Source organism: Lynx rufus, unplaced genomic scaffold, assembly GCF_022079265.1.
Source record: "Lynx rufus isolate CCGP_SWC_20201006 ecotype Redwood Valley unplaced genomic scaffold, mLynRuf1.p SCAF_48, whole genome shotgun sequence".
Lineage (NCBI taxonomy): Eukaryota > Metazoa > Chordata > Mammalia > Carnivora > Felidae > Lynx > Lynx rufus.
In genome coordinates, this window is record NW_025814865.1 from 206,830 (window position 1) to 222,018 (window position 15,189).

Consider the following 15,189-nt stretch of genomic DNA (forward strand, 5'->3'; position numbering starts at 1 on the left):
GCATGAGCCTCTCAGCCCCTGTGCGGGCGTCCCTGATTAGCCTCAGGCTTTGTCGACTCCTGGCCTCATGTAACATGGGGAACTGGGTTCCTTTCTCAGTGTCTCAGCGGTTGCATGTCGACGGAGAATGCTGTGGGCATTGGAGTCAGGAATCCCGACCGTGCTCCCCCCGCCCCGCCCCAAACTGCAGCGGGCAGCACGTGGCCCACTGTGTGTGCGCTTTGGGGAGTCTAAAGCCTTACAGCCCACCCCCCATATTCTTCTCAGGTGGTGGAGGGTCAAGGGGGCCTACGGAGGAACACTGGTCCCAGTCTGCTGCCGGCTCTGCCCACAGGTGTGTGTGCCCAGCTCCCTGACGCTGAAGCTGCAAGCCTGAAGCCGCACTGCCCCCAAAGCCCCATCCCTAGCATTTGCGTGTGGGCCAGATGGATTGAAGTCCCAGTGACCCTGCGGGATCACAGCGGGTGGTCTCATCTGTGCCTGGCTACCCGCCTACCTGCCTTCCCCACAGCCCTTTGCCCCCTTACAGGGCTTTCGGTAAAGACGCGGCCACCGTCCGGCATGAGAGGAAAGGCTGGACAGTGTCCCAGTACCGCTGGTCATGTGTTGGCTGCTGCCAGCTGGACAGCATGGAGACCCCATGGCCCAGTGGAGGAAGTCCGACCTGTCCTACAAGGAATTGGGGACGACTGTAGGGATGCATCAGGTCCCATGGAGTAACCTAGCCCTGGCCTTATCTGCCTAGGGGGTGATCGGAGCGCCTTGGGGTCCCAGGCATGGCATGTGTGTCGGTGAGCTTCCTCCTGGATGGCGCTGCCGACACAGGGCTGGCTGGTCAGGGGCCGCATGTGAGGCCCGTTGGGGCCTGGCCTCTAGATCCGATACCGCTTATAGGTGTTGTTGAAAAGACAGAGCACGATACGATCGTCCCTTGGGTGTCGCTGCACCGGGGACCCTGTCGCTGTCCCAGGTTCCCACTACCAGGTCTCCCCGGGAGGTTGCCAGGCTCCTTTTGCAGGGACACGATGGCTTGTGAGGGCCCATGCCCCAGGGTCCGGTGCTCACTGCGGATGGCTTGGGGGCAGTGCGAGAGCTTTTGCTCCCATTCTTAGAGGAGATTGTGGTGGTCTTAAGGGACAAAGATGTGCCTGGGGAAGAGAAGGATGACCAGAGGAAGCATTGGAGGAGGAGGAGGACGAGGACGAGGAGGAGAAGGAGGATGAGGAGGAGTTGGAGGAAGAGGACTGGGAGGCGTTAGAGCAGGAGGAGAAGGAGTGAATGATTGGGTGCAGGAGAGGGAACAAGTGGAGGAGGAGGATGTCCAGGATGAGGAGGAGCACGAGCCAAAGGAGGAGGAGCAGCTGGGGGAGGAAGTTGAGGAGGACGAGAGTAGAGGGAAGAGGATGAGGAGAAAAGGTAGAGCCAGGGTTGGAATGGCGTGAGCAGAAGTGTAGGAGCAGAAGGAGGAAGAGACCGAGGAGGAAGAGGAGGAGCGGGAGGAGCTGGAGGAAGAGGATTGGGAGGGGTTAGAAGAAGAAGTGGAGGAGGAGGAGGGGGAGTGAATGACTGGGTACAGGAGAAGGACAAATGGAAGAGGATGATGTGCAGCACGAGGAAGAGGAGGATCACGAGCCAAAGGAGCAGGGGCAGCTGGAGGAGGGAGTTGAGGAGGACGAGAGCAGAGGGAAGAAGAGGAGGTCAAAAGTCAGAGGTAGGGCAGGAAGGGCAGTAGCAGGAGAGGACCTGGGGAAGGAGGAAGATGCCTAGGAGGAAGAGTTGGAGGAGGAGGTGGAGGATCAGATGGAGGAAGACGACTGGGAGGAGTTACAGGAGGAGGAGGAGGAAGAGTGAATGATGGGGTGCAGGCGAGGGAAGAAGTGGAGGAGGAGTAAGTCCAGGACGAGCAAGAGGAGGAGCACGAGTCAAAGAGCAGGAGCAGCTGGGGGAGGAAATTGAGGAGGACGTGAGCAGAGGGAGAAGAAGAGGAGGAGAAAAGGTAGAGCCAGGGCTGGAAGAGCAGTAGCTGAAGAGGGGGAGCAGAAGGGTGAAGAGGCCGAGGCTCAGACTTCCAATACTATGTTGAATAACAGTGGAGAGGGTGGACATTCCTGTCTCGTTCGTGACTTGAGCTGAGAGCTTTTGCTCACTGAGATGATAGTAACGTCGGGTCGTCCATACATGGCTTTATGATCTCGATGGGTGCTCCTTCCATCCCTGCTCTCTTGAGGGTTTTTACCAGGAAAGGATGCTGTATTTTGTCAAACACTCTGTCTGCATCGATTGAGAGGATCCTGTGGTTCTCGTCCTTTCTTTTATTGATGTGATGAATCCCGTTAATTGTTTCGTGGATGTTGAACCAGCCCTGCATCCCAGGTACAAATCCCACTGGGTCGTGGTGAATAACACTTTAATGTGTTGTTGGATCCGAGTGTCTCATATCTGGTTGAGGAGTTTTGCATCCATGTGCATCAGGGAAATTGGTCTATACTTCTCCTTTTTAGTGGGGTCTCTTTCTGGTTTTGGCATCAAGGTAACGCTGGCTTCATAGAAAGAGTTTGGAAGTTTTCCTTCCATTTCTATTTTGGGAACAGCTGCAAGAGAATAAGTGTTACCTCTTCCTGAAATGTTTGCTGGCACTCCCCTGGAAAGCCATCTGGCCCTGCAGTCTTCTTCCTTCGGCAGGTCTTTGATTAGCAGTTTGATTTCTTTACTGGCTATGGGTCTGTTCAAATTTGGCTCTTCTTCCTCTTTCAGCTTTGGTAGTGTGTATGTTTCTAGGAATTTGTCCATTTCTCCCACATTGCCCATTGTATTGGCAAATAATTGCTCCTAAAGTTCTCTTATTATTATTATTTTTTTTTATTTTTTAAATTTTTTTTTCAACGTGTATTTATTTTTGGGACAGAGAGAGACAGAGCATGAACAGGGGAGGGGCAGAGAGAGAGGGAGACACAGAATCAGAAACAGGCTCCAGGCTCTGAGCCATCAGCCCAGAGCCTGACGCGGGGCTCGAACTCACGCACCGCGAGATCGTGACCTGGCTGAAGTCGGACGCTTAACCGACTGCTCCACCCAGGCGCCCCAAGTTCTCTTATTATTGTTTGCCTTTCTGCTGTGTTTCTTGTGATCGCTCCTCTTTCATTCTTGAGTTTATTAATTTGGGCCCTTTCCTTTTCCTCTTTCACCAAACTGATGACTGGCTTATCAATTTTGTTAATTCCTTCAAAGAAGCAGCTTCTGGGCTCATTGATCTGTTCTCCTATTTTGGTTTGTTTGTTTGTTTGTTTGTTTGTTTGTTTGAGGTTGTGTGTGTTTTTGTTTTGTTTGACTTTTGGTTTCAATAGCATTAATTTCCGCTCTAATCATTGTTAATTCCTGTCTTCTGAATGTTTTGGGTTTCCTATGGTGTTCTTTTTACAGCCTCCTAAGGCGTCAGGTGAGGTTGTGTCTCTGAGATCTTTCTTTCTTCTTTAGGAAGACCTGACTTGCTAGATAGGTCCTCTTATTCCCGACTCTGGTGCGTCCCAGAGGTTTTGGGTTGTGGTGTTATCCCTGACTCGCATATACTTTTTCATTGACTCCCATATACTTTTCATATCCTCTTTAAGGATATAAAGGTGTTATCATTTCCATATACTTTCTAATTGACTTCCGTATACTTTTCATGTCCTCTTTAAGACCCTGGTTAGCCCATTCATTCTTTAGTAGGCTGTCCTTCAGTCTCCCAGTATTTGTTACCTTTCCAAATTGTTTCTTGCAGTTGATTTCGAGTCTCGTCGTGTTGTGGTCTGAAAATATGCACGGTGTGACCTCGATCTCTTTGAACTTCCTTAGGGTTGACTTTTTTCCCCAGGATATGATCTGTAGAGGAGAATGTTCCATGAGCACTGGAGAAGAACGTATATTCTGCTGCTTTATTATGACATGTTCTGAAGATATCTGTGAAGCCCATCTTGTCCAGTGTGTCATTCAAAGCCCCCGTTTGCTTGTTGATTTTTTTGTTTAGATGATCTGTCTATTGCAGCGAGGGGGGTGTTGAAGTCTCCTCCTATGATGGCATTACTAAGAATGAGGTTCCTTATGTTTGTGATTAATTGATTTGTGTATTTGGTTGCTCTCAAATACGCCACATAAATGTTTTCAATTGCTAGGTCTTCTTGGTGGATAGACCCCTTGATTATGACATCATGCCCTTGTGCATCACTTGACACAGTCTTTACATTAAAGTCTAGATTGTCTCATAGAAGTATGGCTGCTTTGGCTTTGTTTTGCTGACCGTTAGCATGACAGATGATTCTCCATCCTCTTATTTTCACTCTGAAGTTGTGTTTACAACTAAAGTGGGTCTCTTGTAAACAGCATATCGATGGAGCTTGTTCTCTCATCCATTCTGTTCCCCTATGTCTTTTGATTGGAGCATTGAGTCCACTGACATTTAAAGTGAGTACTGAAAGGGGCGCCTGGGTGGCGCAGTCGGTTAAGCGTCCGACTTCAGCCAGGTCACGATCTCGCGGTCCGTGAGTTCGAGCCCCGCGTCGGGCTCTGGGCTGATGGCTCAGAGCCTGGAGCCTGTTTCCGATTCTGTGTCTCCCTCTCTCTCTGCCCCTCCCCCGTTCATGCTCTGTCTCTCTCTGTCCAAAAAATAAATAAACGTTGAAAAAAAATAAACTGAGTACTGAAATTTATGAATTTATGGCCATTATCTTCTTTGAAGAGTTGGAGAAAAAAAATCTATATATCTTTATATCTATATCTACATCTACATCTATATATCTATATATCTCTATATATCTAATTATATTTCTACCTATAAATATAAATAAATATAAATAAATAAAAATAGAATTATAAGTATACTTATACATATACATATACATAGAGAGATGATAGATGATGATAGATAGATAGATAGATAGATAGATAGATAGATAGATAGATAATCATTTCTCCCCTCTGAGTGTCCCCCCTTAAAATTGCATGCAGGTGTGATTCAGTGGTCACAAACTCCTTTAAGTTTTGTTTGTCTGGGAACCTTTTTCTCTCTCCTAAGTTGAATGACAGCCTTGCTGGATAAAGAATTCTTGGCTGCGTAAGTTTCGAATTCAGCACTGTGAACAAATCCTACCCCCCCCCCTTTCAGGCCTGCCAAGTTTCTCTGGGTAGGTCTGCTGCAAACCTGATCTATCTTCTCTTGTAGTTTAGGGACTTGTTTCCCCTTGCTGCCTTCATGATTCTCTTTGCCTGAGTACTTTGTGAGCTTGAATATGATATGCCTTGCTGCCTTGCTGAGGGTCAGTTTTTGTTGAATCTAATGGGGGTCCTCGGTGCTTCCTGGATTTCAATGGCTGTGTCTTTCCTCAGGTTAGCAAAATTTTCCACTATGATTTGCTCACATAACCCTGCTGCCCCTATTTCTCTCTCTTCCTCTTCGGGACCCCTGTGATTCTGATGTTGTTCCCTCTGCATGAGTCACTGATTCCTCTAATTGTTCAACCGTGCTCTTTTCCTTAATCTCCCTCGATTTTCCTGCTTCCATATTCTCCATCAGTTTGTCCTCCATATCGCTGATTCTCTGTTCTGTCTCCTCCATGCTTGACACCGCTGCATCCATCCGTCATTGCAGCTCAGTTATATCATTTTTAATTTCATTCTGGCCAGTTTTTACTTCATGGTTTCTCTGCACAAAGGGACTCTAATCTACATTGGACCGCAGCTAGTGTTCTTATCATCGTGCTTCTAAATGCTGCTTCAGACATCTAAATGCTGCTTCAGACATCTTGCTTGTATCTGTGTTGGTTGAATCCCTGGCTCTCGTTGCTTCATGCTCTTTCTTTCTGGGTGAATTCCTTCCTTTTGTCATTTTGAAGGGAGAAAAGGAACTCATGAGGTAGAAAATTCAAATGAAATATTCAAATTATAAAATGTTAAAAGTAAAGAAATTAAAAACACACACGTAAAAAAGGGAATGAATGATGGTAGATTCTAGGCATGTTTCATCTGGGTGTTGAAAGGGGTTTGACACGAGAGAAAAAAAGTGGGAGTGGAGAAAAATTTAGAAAATAACAAATATTACAAAGGGAAATGTTGCGAGAATTTGAAAAATCAAAACACTGAAATAGACTAGAAGGAGAATATGGGAGTAAAACAGAATTTGTGAATATAGACACGAAAGGAAAGAATAATGTAGAAGAATATTAAAGAAAATTGGTAAAATTTCCACCTGCCCAGTCTCCTTCGCCTCTCCGGGCACAGAAGCACCTCCCTTCCTGAGCCTCCTCGCTCTCCAAGTTCACTCCTCCATGCCACGTACCTGTTGAAGTCTGTGGTTCAGGATATGCAGATTGCTGTGCTAATCCTCCCGTCAGTTTCCTGGGTGGGTAGGATGGTTTAGTGTTGGTCTGGCTGTATTTCATGCACACGAGACACTTAAGAAACTTCCATGCTGTCTGCCATCTTGGCTCCTCCCCAAAGAGGTGAGATCTGTAGCACCAGTTCTCCGATATGAGCTATCCCACAGGACAGTTGTGGTCGATGACAAAGCGGAAAAGGACATGCACCAAACAGGGAGGCCACCCTGGAGGGGGAGGCAGAGCACTGGCTCCAGACCCGGGAAGGGGAGGAAGGGGCTCAAATGCTGGAGCCACGCCCACTTCCCTTCCTGCTGATTGTTCCTGAACAGCAGCCAACTGTCTGGGTCTGGTCTGGAGATCCTTCTCCCCAAGGACCCACGGTCAAAGAGTTCAGTGCCCTGCCTCTGCCCCACCTCCACCACAGCCACCGCCAGAGCCACAGCCCCAGCCACAGCCACAACTACTGCAGTGTCCGAAGGGCCACGGGGCCATGGGCGTGCTTCCCAAATGCTGGTGGGCTCCAGAAGGAGGCAGCAGGCATTTAAACACCTTGGGCCTCGACGCTCCACCTGCTGGGCCTAGTCTGGAGCCTCATGTCTCATGTTCCCACTCCGTGTGCTCTATGGCCCCAGCCTGAGGATGGGCTAGGGCCCCAAAGCGAATGAGTCGTGTTCCGGAAAACGCTGAGACTCCTGAGAATACCGGGCCTCCGTTCTGCTGGAAGAGGGCGTTCGAGAGTCCAGGAATCGTGGCAACACCCCTGTCTCAGTCCCAGACAATTTCACCCATTCATACGCATGCACACGCACACGCACAGGCACTGGCACACACACACACACACACACACACACACACACACACACACACACACACACACACTCCCCCTCTGTGGCTATCTATAGTCATGACTTACTCTCCTTCCTCTGCCTCCTTCCATGTCCCTCTGGTGTCTGTCTGTCTCTGAGTCCCTGTGATCATTTTCTTTAGGGAACGCTTTCTCCCTCCCCCACCTCCGTCTCTCTTTCTCTGTCTCTGTCCTGTCCCTGGACAGTATCAGTGCATCTGGGTTTCCGTGTGCTGTGCATGTCCTTATGGACATAGTAGGCTGCTGATGGCACAGGGCTGCAAGGGAACACACAAAGGAACGCGTAAGTAACGGGGTCAGAGCACATCCAGACCTCCTAAGCCGTGAGTGCCTCCAGGCAGCCCACACAAGCTGGGTATACATGTGAACTGTGAAAGGTCAGTCCCTTGGCCCTTGCCCTGTAGGTTGCAGCCAGCTGGGAGGTACTGACACCCAAGGGAGTCCCCAGTGTTTAGAGGGTGTGAAGAAAGGGCAGGAGCCGAGGAGGCTGGGAACCTAGTCGTGGCTGCTGTTTCTCCACATGCCATGTTCCAATGCCATTGGTACTGTAAGGTTGGTATCAGTTGTGGCTCCCTTTCCTTGGCATCTCAATGCCAGCTTCCGTGACCCAATGGAAGTCCTGAATCTGCCCTAGTTTTCAGCCGGGTTTGGGCCCCAGGACAAATGCATGTGTTGTGTGAGGGGGGGAAGCAAGTGTGGGTCGTGGGGAGGCGCTAGCCTCGTGAGTGGGATGTGGCAGAGGGCATGAGTGAGTGCAGAGGTCCAGTAGAGTGTCTGTGAGTGTATTGTGGCTGGCGCCTGTGAGTACTTTTGCCTGAGACCTAGCGTTTGTGCTGGCAGCGCGTGCGTGTGTGTGTCCACGTGCCGTGTGGCCGTGCATCTTTGTGCCCGAGTGAGTGTGTGTAGGCCGTTGGCTAGCGAAGGAGAGAGACTGGGGGCTTTCCTGACTTGGTGGGTAAGGGGGAGGCTCAAGTGCCAAAGTCCAGCGAGTGCAGTCCCTTCGCTCCTGGGATCGACACGGAGCTAGCTGATCACCTTTCGTGACGGGAGGAAAGCCTGGACTTTGCCTGGGCCCGCTCGTCCTGTGTTGCCTTGGCCAGGGGCAAGCTGGGGTTGGGCCTTGCATGGCCCAGTGGAGGAGGACCAAAGTTCCCTGCGAGGAAGTGGGGATTAGTGGAGGGAGGCAGCAGATAGCCTGAGTAAGTCCGGTCCTGCTCCTGGACCGGCCTAGGGGGATCATCGCAAGGCCTTGTGTACCCAGCCAGGGTGTGGGTCTCGGTGAACATCCTCCCGGATGACCCTGCAGAGACAGGCCTGGCTGGTCTAGGGTCCCTTGCGAAGTTGGGGCCCGGCCCCTGGGCCCCAATATTGTGGTAGGTGTTGTTCAAACTGAAAGGCATTGCCTGCTTGTCCCAGGCAGTCCCTGCACCTGGGACCCACACTTGCTCCCACGTTCCTGCCACGGGGTCTTCCAGCGATGCATGGGCGTTTGACCGGCCCCATTTCTCTGGAGGGAGTGAGTTGCATAGGCCAGGTGCACCAGGGTCTGGGCCTGCTTTCCTGTCTTGCCCACCCCCTACATCCTCTGCTGAGGGCAGCTTGAGGGCTCACCACTGGACCTGTTCCTCTCCCTTTCGGGGTAAATGTTTGCCTCTCTGTCTGTCACAGTGGCCACCCCCTCTCAGCCCCCTACCACCTGTTCAGCCTCTCCCCATCCACCTGCGTTTCTATGCATTGCTGTCCCCTGAAGCTGTGGTGTGCTGCCTCGTATATCACAGCCACCCCGGAGCATTTCGGTACCCCGTACGTCTCCTGACGTGGCCCAGCGAGTCTGGAGGAACCTCTTCTGTGTCACGGAAGCAACATGTTGGCCACAGGGCCCGGCACACCAATTTGGCAATCCTAGAAGGCCCCGCCTGCCTGGCAGCCTCCTGGTCCCATGAAGAGGGAGGGGAGCGCTGCATTCCACCAAAGGGAAAAGGCAGCGCATGAGTGTGGTGCCTGGCCAGGCAATGCATCTCGAGCCTCCAATCCTGCAGTGGCTCTGTGTGGGGTGTGTGTGTGTGTGTGTAGCTGCTGCTGTCTGAAGGAGACAGGCAGGGAGTCCACATCACCAGTGCCCTGACAGGGAGGGAGACCACATCATTGCCCTCACTTCACACCCTCTGCAGCTCATTGGTTCCCCAAAGTGGTAATGTGGCTTCGTGTAGACCCTGGGGCGTGTCCCTCACTTGCCTCCCAGAGCTACATCCCCCAGCCCCCTGACACCTTTCGGAGGCCCTTGAAATCATGCTGTCTGTGGCACAGGGGGACAGTGTTTGGAGTCAGCGCCCACGCTCATGGCAGCCTGCCGCCTAAGTGAGTGGTAAAGGAAATGGGACCAGGATGAACAGACATACGGCCAACGAAGGCCTGGGGAGGCTCCCTGTGAGAAGATGGCCAAGCACTGTGGGCGGAAGGGGACCGCTGTCCGTGAGACAGACACAAGCCCCAGGAGTCCCAGGGCCCATGGTCACGGGTCTTTCCTGTGCACTGCCACACACGGGAGGGATGGGCAGCCGATCATGAGGGGGGCGGTGTGTGCTTGCCAGTGTGTCACTTTGCAGGCAACGGGGACAAACGGCAAGAGCAGCGCGCATGCTACGCAGCCTCCCCTAGTGTGGCGTCCTCCCCACGTCACACACCTCTTGTCACCGACCTTCCCTAGCCGGTGCACTGCTAGACTGCTGTCATGACATACATGTCTTCTTGGAGCAAGGATGGACGTAGAGAGTATGCAAAGGAGGCTGAGCAGATGGAAAACCAGGGGGCACAGACAGCAGGCGCACAGCTGAAGTGCGTCTCGCGGACAGCCAAGGTGATCCGCTCAGTGGATTGGTCGGACTCGGGGCACAATGAACAAAGGTGGCGGTGTAAGTGGGAAAAGCGTGGAGGTCCCCCTTTACCCGTGTGTGTAGATAGCCGCGTGCCCAGCGCACCGTGGAATGCAAAGGTCGCTTTCGCGTGGCCAGAAGCCAAACAGGACACCCAGAGGGCACAGAGGGCCGGCTGCAAGCCCCCGGGAGGAGTTGCACTGCGTGGGGCCCAGAGCCTTCCCGCCTAGGCAACAGACGCGCCCCAGTTTCCGGGTGACCTAGGGGGCGGGACCGCCGAAGCCACGCACACCACCCTCCCTATGATTGGTCCTGAAGGCAGTGAAGCAGCCTGGGCGTGGCTTGGAGCTCCCTCAGCCTCAAAGCCGCAGGCGCACCCCTCTCACCACAAAGGCCTCTGAGGCAGCGGCAGCAGAGCGATAGCCACCGCCAAGGCATCCTGGGTACAGCACCGTGCGCATGCGCCCCGTCGACGTTTGGGCTCTGGGAGGAAGGGGGAGCGAGTTGCCAGCCATTGCCCTCCGGGCTCCCCCGACTGGGTCTGGGGAGGGGGGCCGTGCTCTCACCTCCCGCTTCGTCGTCGGTAGGAGCCACCGTTCGTGTCTCGGGCCGGGGCCGCATGTTGCGCGACTCGTGTTTCCGAAACACTGGGGATGCCCGGAGGCCCCATGCCGCCTTCGACCGGGAAGGGGGCGGTCGAGAGACGAGGGCCCATGGGGACACTGGGTCTCCGGCAGGGCCGGAGGTGGCGCAGGCCGAAGGCTTGCAGGCCACCAGCGAACAGCCTGTGCAGCAAGGCCAGGCCCGACCCGAGGGGCAGGTGGGCGGCCCCAGCGAGATATCCGTGCCGCTGGGGCATGACATAGTGGCGGTGGAGGCGCTGTGGGGCCTGGTGGAGCACGAGGTTGAGGTGGCGGCCGCGGAAGAGGACGCGCCTGGGGAAGAGGGGCATGACCAGAGGAAGAAGGGGGAGGAGGACGAGGAGCAGGAGCCGGGGAAGGAGAAGGTCCAGGTTCACGAGGAGGAGGACCTGAAGGACGAGGGGGAGCAGCAGGAACAGAAGAGCAGAAGGAGGAGGAGGAGGAGGAAGCGGGGGAGAGGCAGCAGGAGTAAAAGATTAGAAGGAGGAGGAGAAGCAGAAGCCCAAGCAGAAGGAGGAAGAGCGGAAGGAGGAGGAGTTGGCGGAAATGAAAGGGGAGGAGCAGGAGCACCAGGGTATCCAAGCGGGGGCGGGGGCGGCAGCGGGGGGGGGCAGCGGCGGCGGCGGCGGGGACCTGGGCCGGGACGGGGGCGGCGGGGGCGGGGGCGGCGGCGGCAGCAGTGGCAGGGGAAGAGGACCAGGGGGAGGAGCAGGAGGAGGCAGGGAAGGCGTGGGAGCCATTAAAGGGAGAGCAGAATTGCAAACCGAGGAGGAAGAGGAGCAGGAGAAGGGAGCGCTGGAGGAGCAGCAGCAGGGCGAGGAGGAGGTGGAAGGAAAGGAGGACAAGGAGGAGCGGGAGGAGGAGGAACGGAAGCCGCGTGAGCAGGAAGGCCGATGGGTGGAAGAAGCCCTGGAGCTGCAGGTGAAGCAGGATAAGAAGGAGCAGTTCGAGACAGGCCTCCGTCCTTGCCCTTCCCCGCTGGAGGCTCTGGAGGCCCTTCAGATAGAGCTACAGCCCGTGAATAAACAAGCCAGCCGGGAGCACGCTCGACTCAAACTCAGGATGTGGCAGAGGCGGCGGCATCATCTGGAACGGAGAAGTGCCCTCATCCAGGGCATCCGTGGTTTCTGGGCCAAGGCTGTATCCTTCCTGCTGCTGGGGGAGGGTCCAGAGGGGGCTGGGCTTGCACAAGAGGAAGGAAAGGGAGGTGACATTTAGAGGAACCCGGGACAGGGACTGGAGCTAAGCCACGCTCCAGTGGCCGGGAAGGTGCAAACGTGATCCCATCCAGTGGTCCTGGCTCTGCAATGAGTGTGGGAGGAGGGCAGTGCTGGGGTGGTGGAGGCACGTGTGCTGTCCGTGGCACCTGGCACGGAAACAGCGCTGCGAGAGTGGGGAGTGGCGGTGGAGGTCCAGGCCAGGACGGGGAAATGACCGAGGGCTTCTTCCCACGCAAAGCCGCGTGGGGGCACGTGTCTGGGTCCCGCTAAGCCTCCTGCTGCGGGTTAGGCGATGCGAATGCCCTCCGGTCCGGTCGGCGCGAGACCGGATGTGTGCTGTGTGGCTGTGTGGAAGTAAGCGTCCTCAGTGTCCTCATGAGCACACAAGGCTAGGCGTGGATGCGGGCGTCTGGGCGTGCACAGCCTCCTGTGCGTGTGTAGCAGAGCCCTGCGGAATGCGGAGACCCCGTGGGCCTGGATGCAGCCCGTGGGGAGGGCGTGAGGCCCTGGGGGAGGACGCCAGTCCCTGGGGGAGGACGCCAGGATGCTGTCCACACTGGTTCTCTGGGTCGAGCTCTCTCATGCCCAGCACCTGAAGGCTCTTTGACCTGCAGCAGTTTGTGAACCACCCTCAGATGTCAGCCCTGATTAGCAAGCACGATGAAAGCATGCTTCGCCACATGACCAATCTGAAGGTGGGCCTGGGAGTGGGAGGCGGTGTGGGTGGGTGGCTGTGTGGGCAGGGGAGGTGGTGGGGAGAAGTGGTGTGTTCCTTCCTCAGGGGAGGGCGGGTCTCCTGGAACAAGATTTCACATTTCTGCCCCACATTTCTACCACGGCAGGTGGAGGAACACAAGTTTCCCAGGGAATGCCGGACGATCCTGCTGTTTTTTGGCAAGAACCCCTACTTCCAGAATGAAGTCGTCACGAAGGAGTATGTCCTTGGCCTTGCTGGTAAGTGTCCACTGAATGCATGGGCGGCAGTGGGTGGAGGGTTGAATGTGATTAGTTCTCTGGCGCCTTCTCACATACTCGTCTTCCTGCAGGGTATAGGGCGTCTCATTCCAGTCCCATCCAGTGGTACCCAAGGTACAGACAGGAGGCCTACAGACGCAGGCATGACAACAGCAGCCTCAACTTCTTCAACTGGTTCTCTGACCACAGCGTTGCCGGCTCTAGCAGGATTGCTGAGGTGGGGCCCTGTAACGAGGAAGGGAGGTGATTTTCATGGGTTCCCCCACTGCGTGGGATAGCTACCTGAGGCCTGGCCTGTCTCCCCTACCAGATAATCATAGAGGATCTTTGGCGCAATCCCCTGCCGTATTTCAAGGTGAAGGAAGCCCCAGGAGAGAGCACTGAGAGGGAAAGAGGTGAGCAGCCAAGGGTGTGGGCACTGAAATGTGTGCCGTGGGGCCCATGGCACAATTCTCTTCTGCACGGAGGCACCGAGACTCACAGTGGCACAGGAGGTGACGCCAGGTCAAAAGGGCATCGGCCTGAGACAGGGAGTCTTAAGACGTAACGTGTCAAAGAGGCTTTGCCCCTTTGGGGAGGCTGAAGGTGGGCAGTGGGCTAGACAACAAGAATGAGCAGAGCGGGACATCCCAAGCTGGCTCATCAGATAGCACGGTGACAACTGTCATTCCAGGACCATGAGCCCCACCCTCAGGCCTCCTGCCACCAACTGACATGTTGTCTGGCTTCTGGAGCCACTTGTCAGCTTTGGCACAGCTTATCACACCCTCCCATTCTACCTTCCGTTTGGAAACATTCAAGCAACCTTAAACAGGGCCCAGATGAGACTCTCACCTGTCCTGTGTGTGTGTGTGTGTGTGTGTGTGTGTGTGTGTGTGTGTGTGTGTGTATCGATGTGGGTGTGGGTGTGTCTGTGTGCCTCTGTCTGTGTGTACCCGTATATCCCAGGGATATGCACGATCTTGAGAAGACTATGAAGGAGCATCGCACTTCACGGACCCCAGTGGAAACCCTTCCGATGCTCACCGATGGTCCACAAGATTCTCCTGCCCGTGAAAGAAGGACAAGGCTGGTGGTGACACGTGGCGCAGGGTTTTGAAGAAAGACATTGGAAGAAGTACATTTGAAGAATATACATTTGAAGAAATATAGAATGGGAGATACACAGCATGAAGTGTTTGTGTGTGTTTTCTGCTCAGGTACGCTCTGGGGCGTGTCCATGTATACATGCGGCTGTCCAGAGGTGTAAGTGTTCTGTGCCTGCACATTGCAGTTCCCAGGAAGGGCGGGACGTAGGACATTGTCCGTAGGGATGGGTCACACATTGGGATTGCGTGTGAGGTCAGTAAGATTGAACCAATGGGGAGTTGAGTGAGGGAGGACAGGGCACAAACCTGAGAGAAAGGCCAGCGCCCAGGTTCATATCTTTCCTGTGAAAATGAGGAAGTTCAAGGAAATGCAGAGGCCAGCACAGGCCAGGGATGTCCAATACTCAGGGTTTGGGGATGTCCATGATGGTGCCCCCAGAATCCCGCATGGTGACATCCTCAGTCATGTTGACTGAACCGCCACACAGGGAGGAATTCCCAGGGTTGAATACCCTCTGGTTTTCAGATGTCTACGAATGCAGACTGTCTCATGGACAAGGTCAGGATCTCAGGAGCAGCCATACATATTTGAGGGATTGTGAGCAGGCTGTCGGATTGGTGGTGTCCAGGGGAGGGAACCGAGGGACCAGAGGGAGAGTGGGTGGGTAAGACCGATGAAGTTCTGCTTCAGGCAGAGTTGACAGGGAGAACGTACACACTGCAGAGGAAACAGCCCACTACAGTCTCACGCAACTCCAAAATCACAGCCAACTTTCCTGGTTCCACTTCCTGAAGCTGAGCCTCCCACCCACTGCTTCACTTACTCTCACATATTGACACACACACACACACACACACACACACACCCACAAGACTCCTGAAGGAGTCCTAGTACGGATGCCCTTGTGTGACCTTTGCTGTTTCTGAAATGACCTCAGGTTACGACTGGGGGGCCCAGATTGCAAGCCAACAGAGGGGAGGGTCGCGGGGAGGTGGGGCTCTTAAAGGCCACGGACACGCCATCCTCTCCCGTGTGCCCGCTTCCCTCTCATCATCAGCCGTGATGAGTCTGGTGCTGCTCTTCCTCTGGGTCCACAGTCTTCTGCCGTGTGTCCAACACGCCATGTGAGACTTGTGAGAAGACTCCCAAGGGCAAACACCAGCAGGCGCTCAGAGA

At 54.3% G+C, this 15,189-nt stretch overlaps 1 protein-coding gene across 1 annotated transcript; it reads left to right on the plus strand.

Moving 5' to 3' along the window:
- Positions 1-1,587: 1,587 nt before the first annotated feature.
- Positions 1,588-13,983, plus strand: LOC124525784 (testis-specific Y-encoded protein 2-like). The gene is made up of 9 exons (XM_047098367.1): positions 1,588-1,711; positions 9,523-9,573; positions 10,676-10,998; positions 11,423-11,869; positions 12,567-12,644; positions 12,792-12,903; positions 12,996-13,141; positions 13,235-13,319; positions 13,873-13,983. The coding sequence occupies exons 1-9, from the start codon at positions 1,588-1,590 to the stop codon at positions 13,899-13,901; spliced, it is 1,395 nt and encodes a 464-aa protein (XP_046954323.1). The 3' UTR covers positions 13,902-13,983.
- Positions 13,984-15,189: the final 1,206 nt, after the last annotated feature.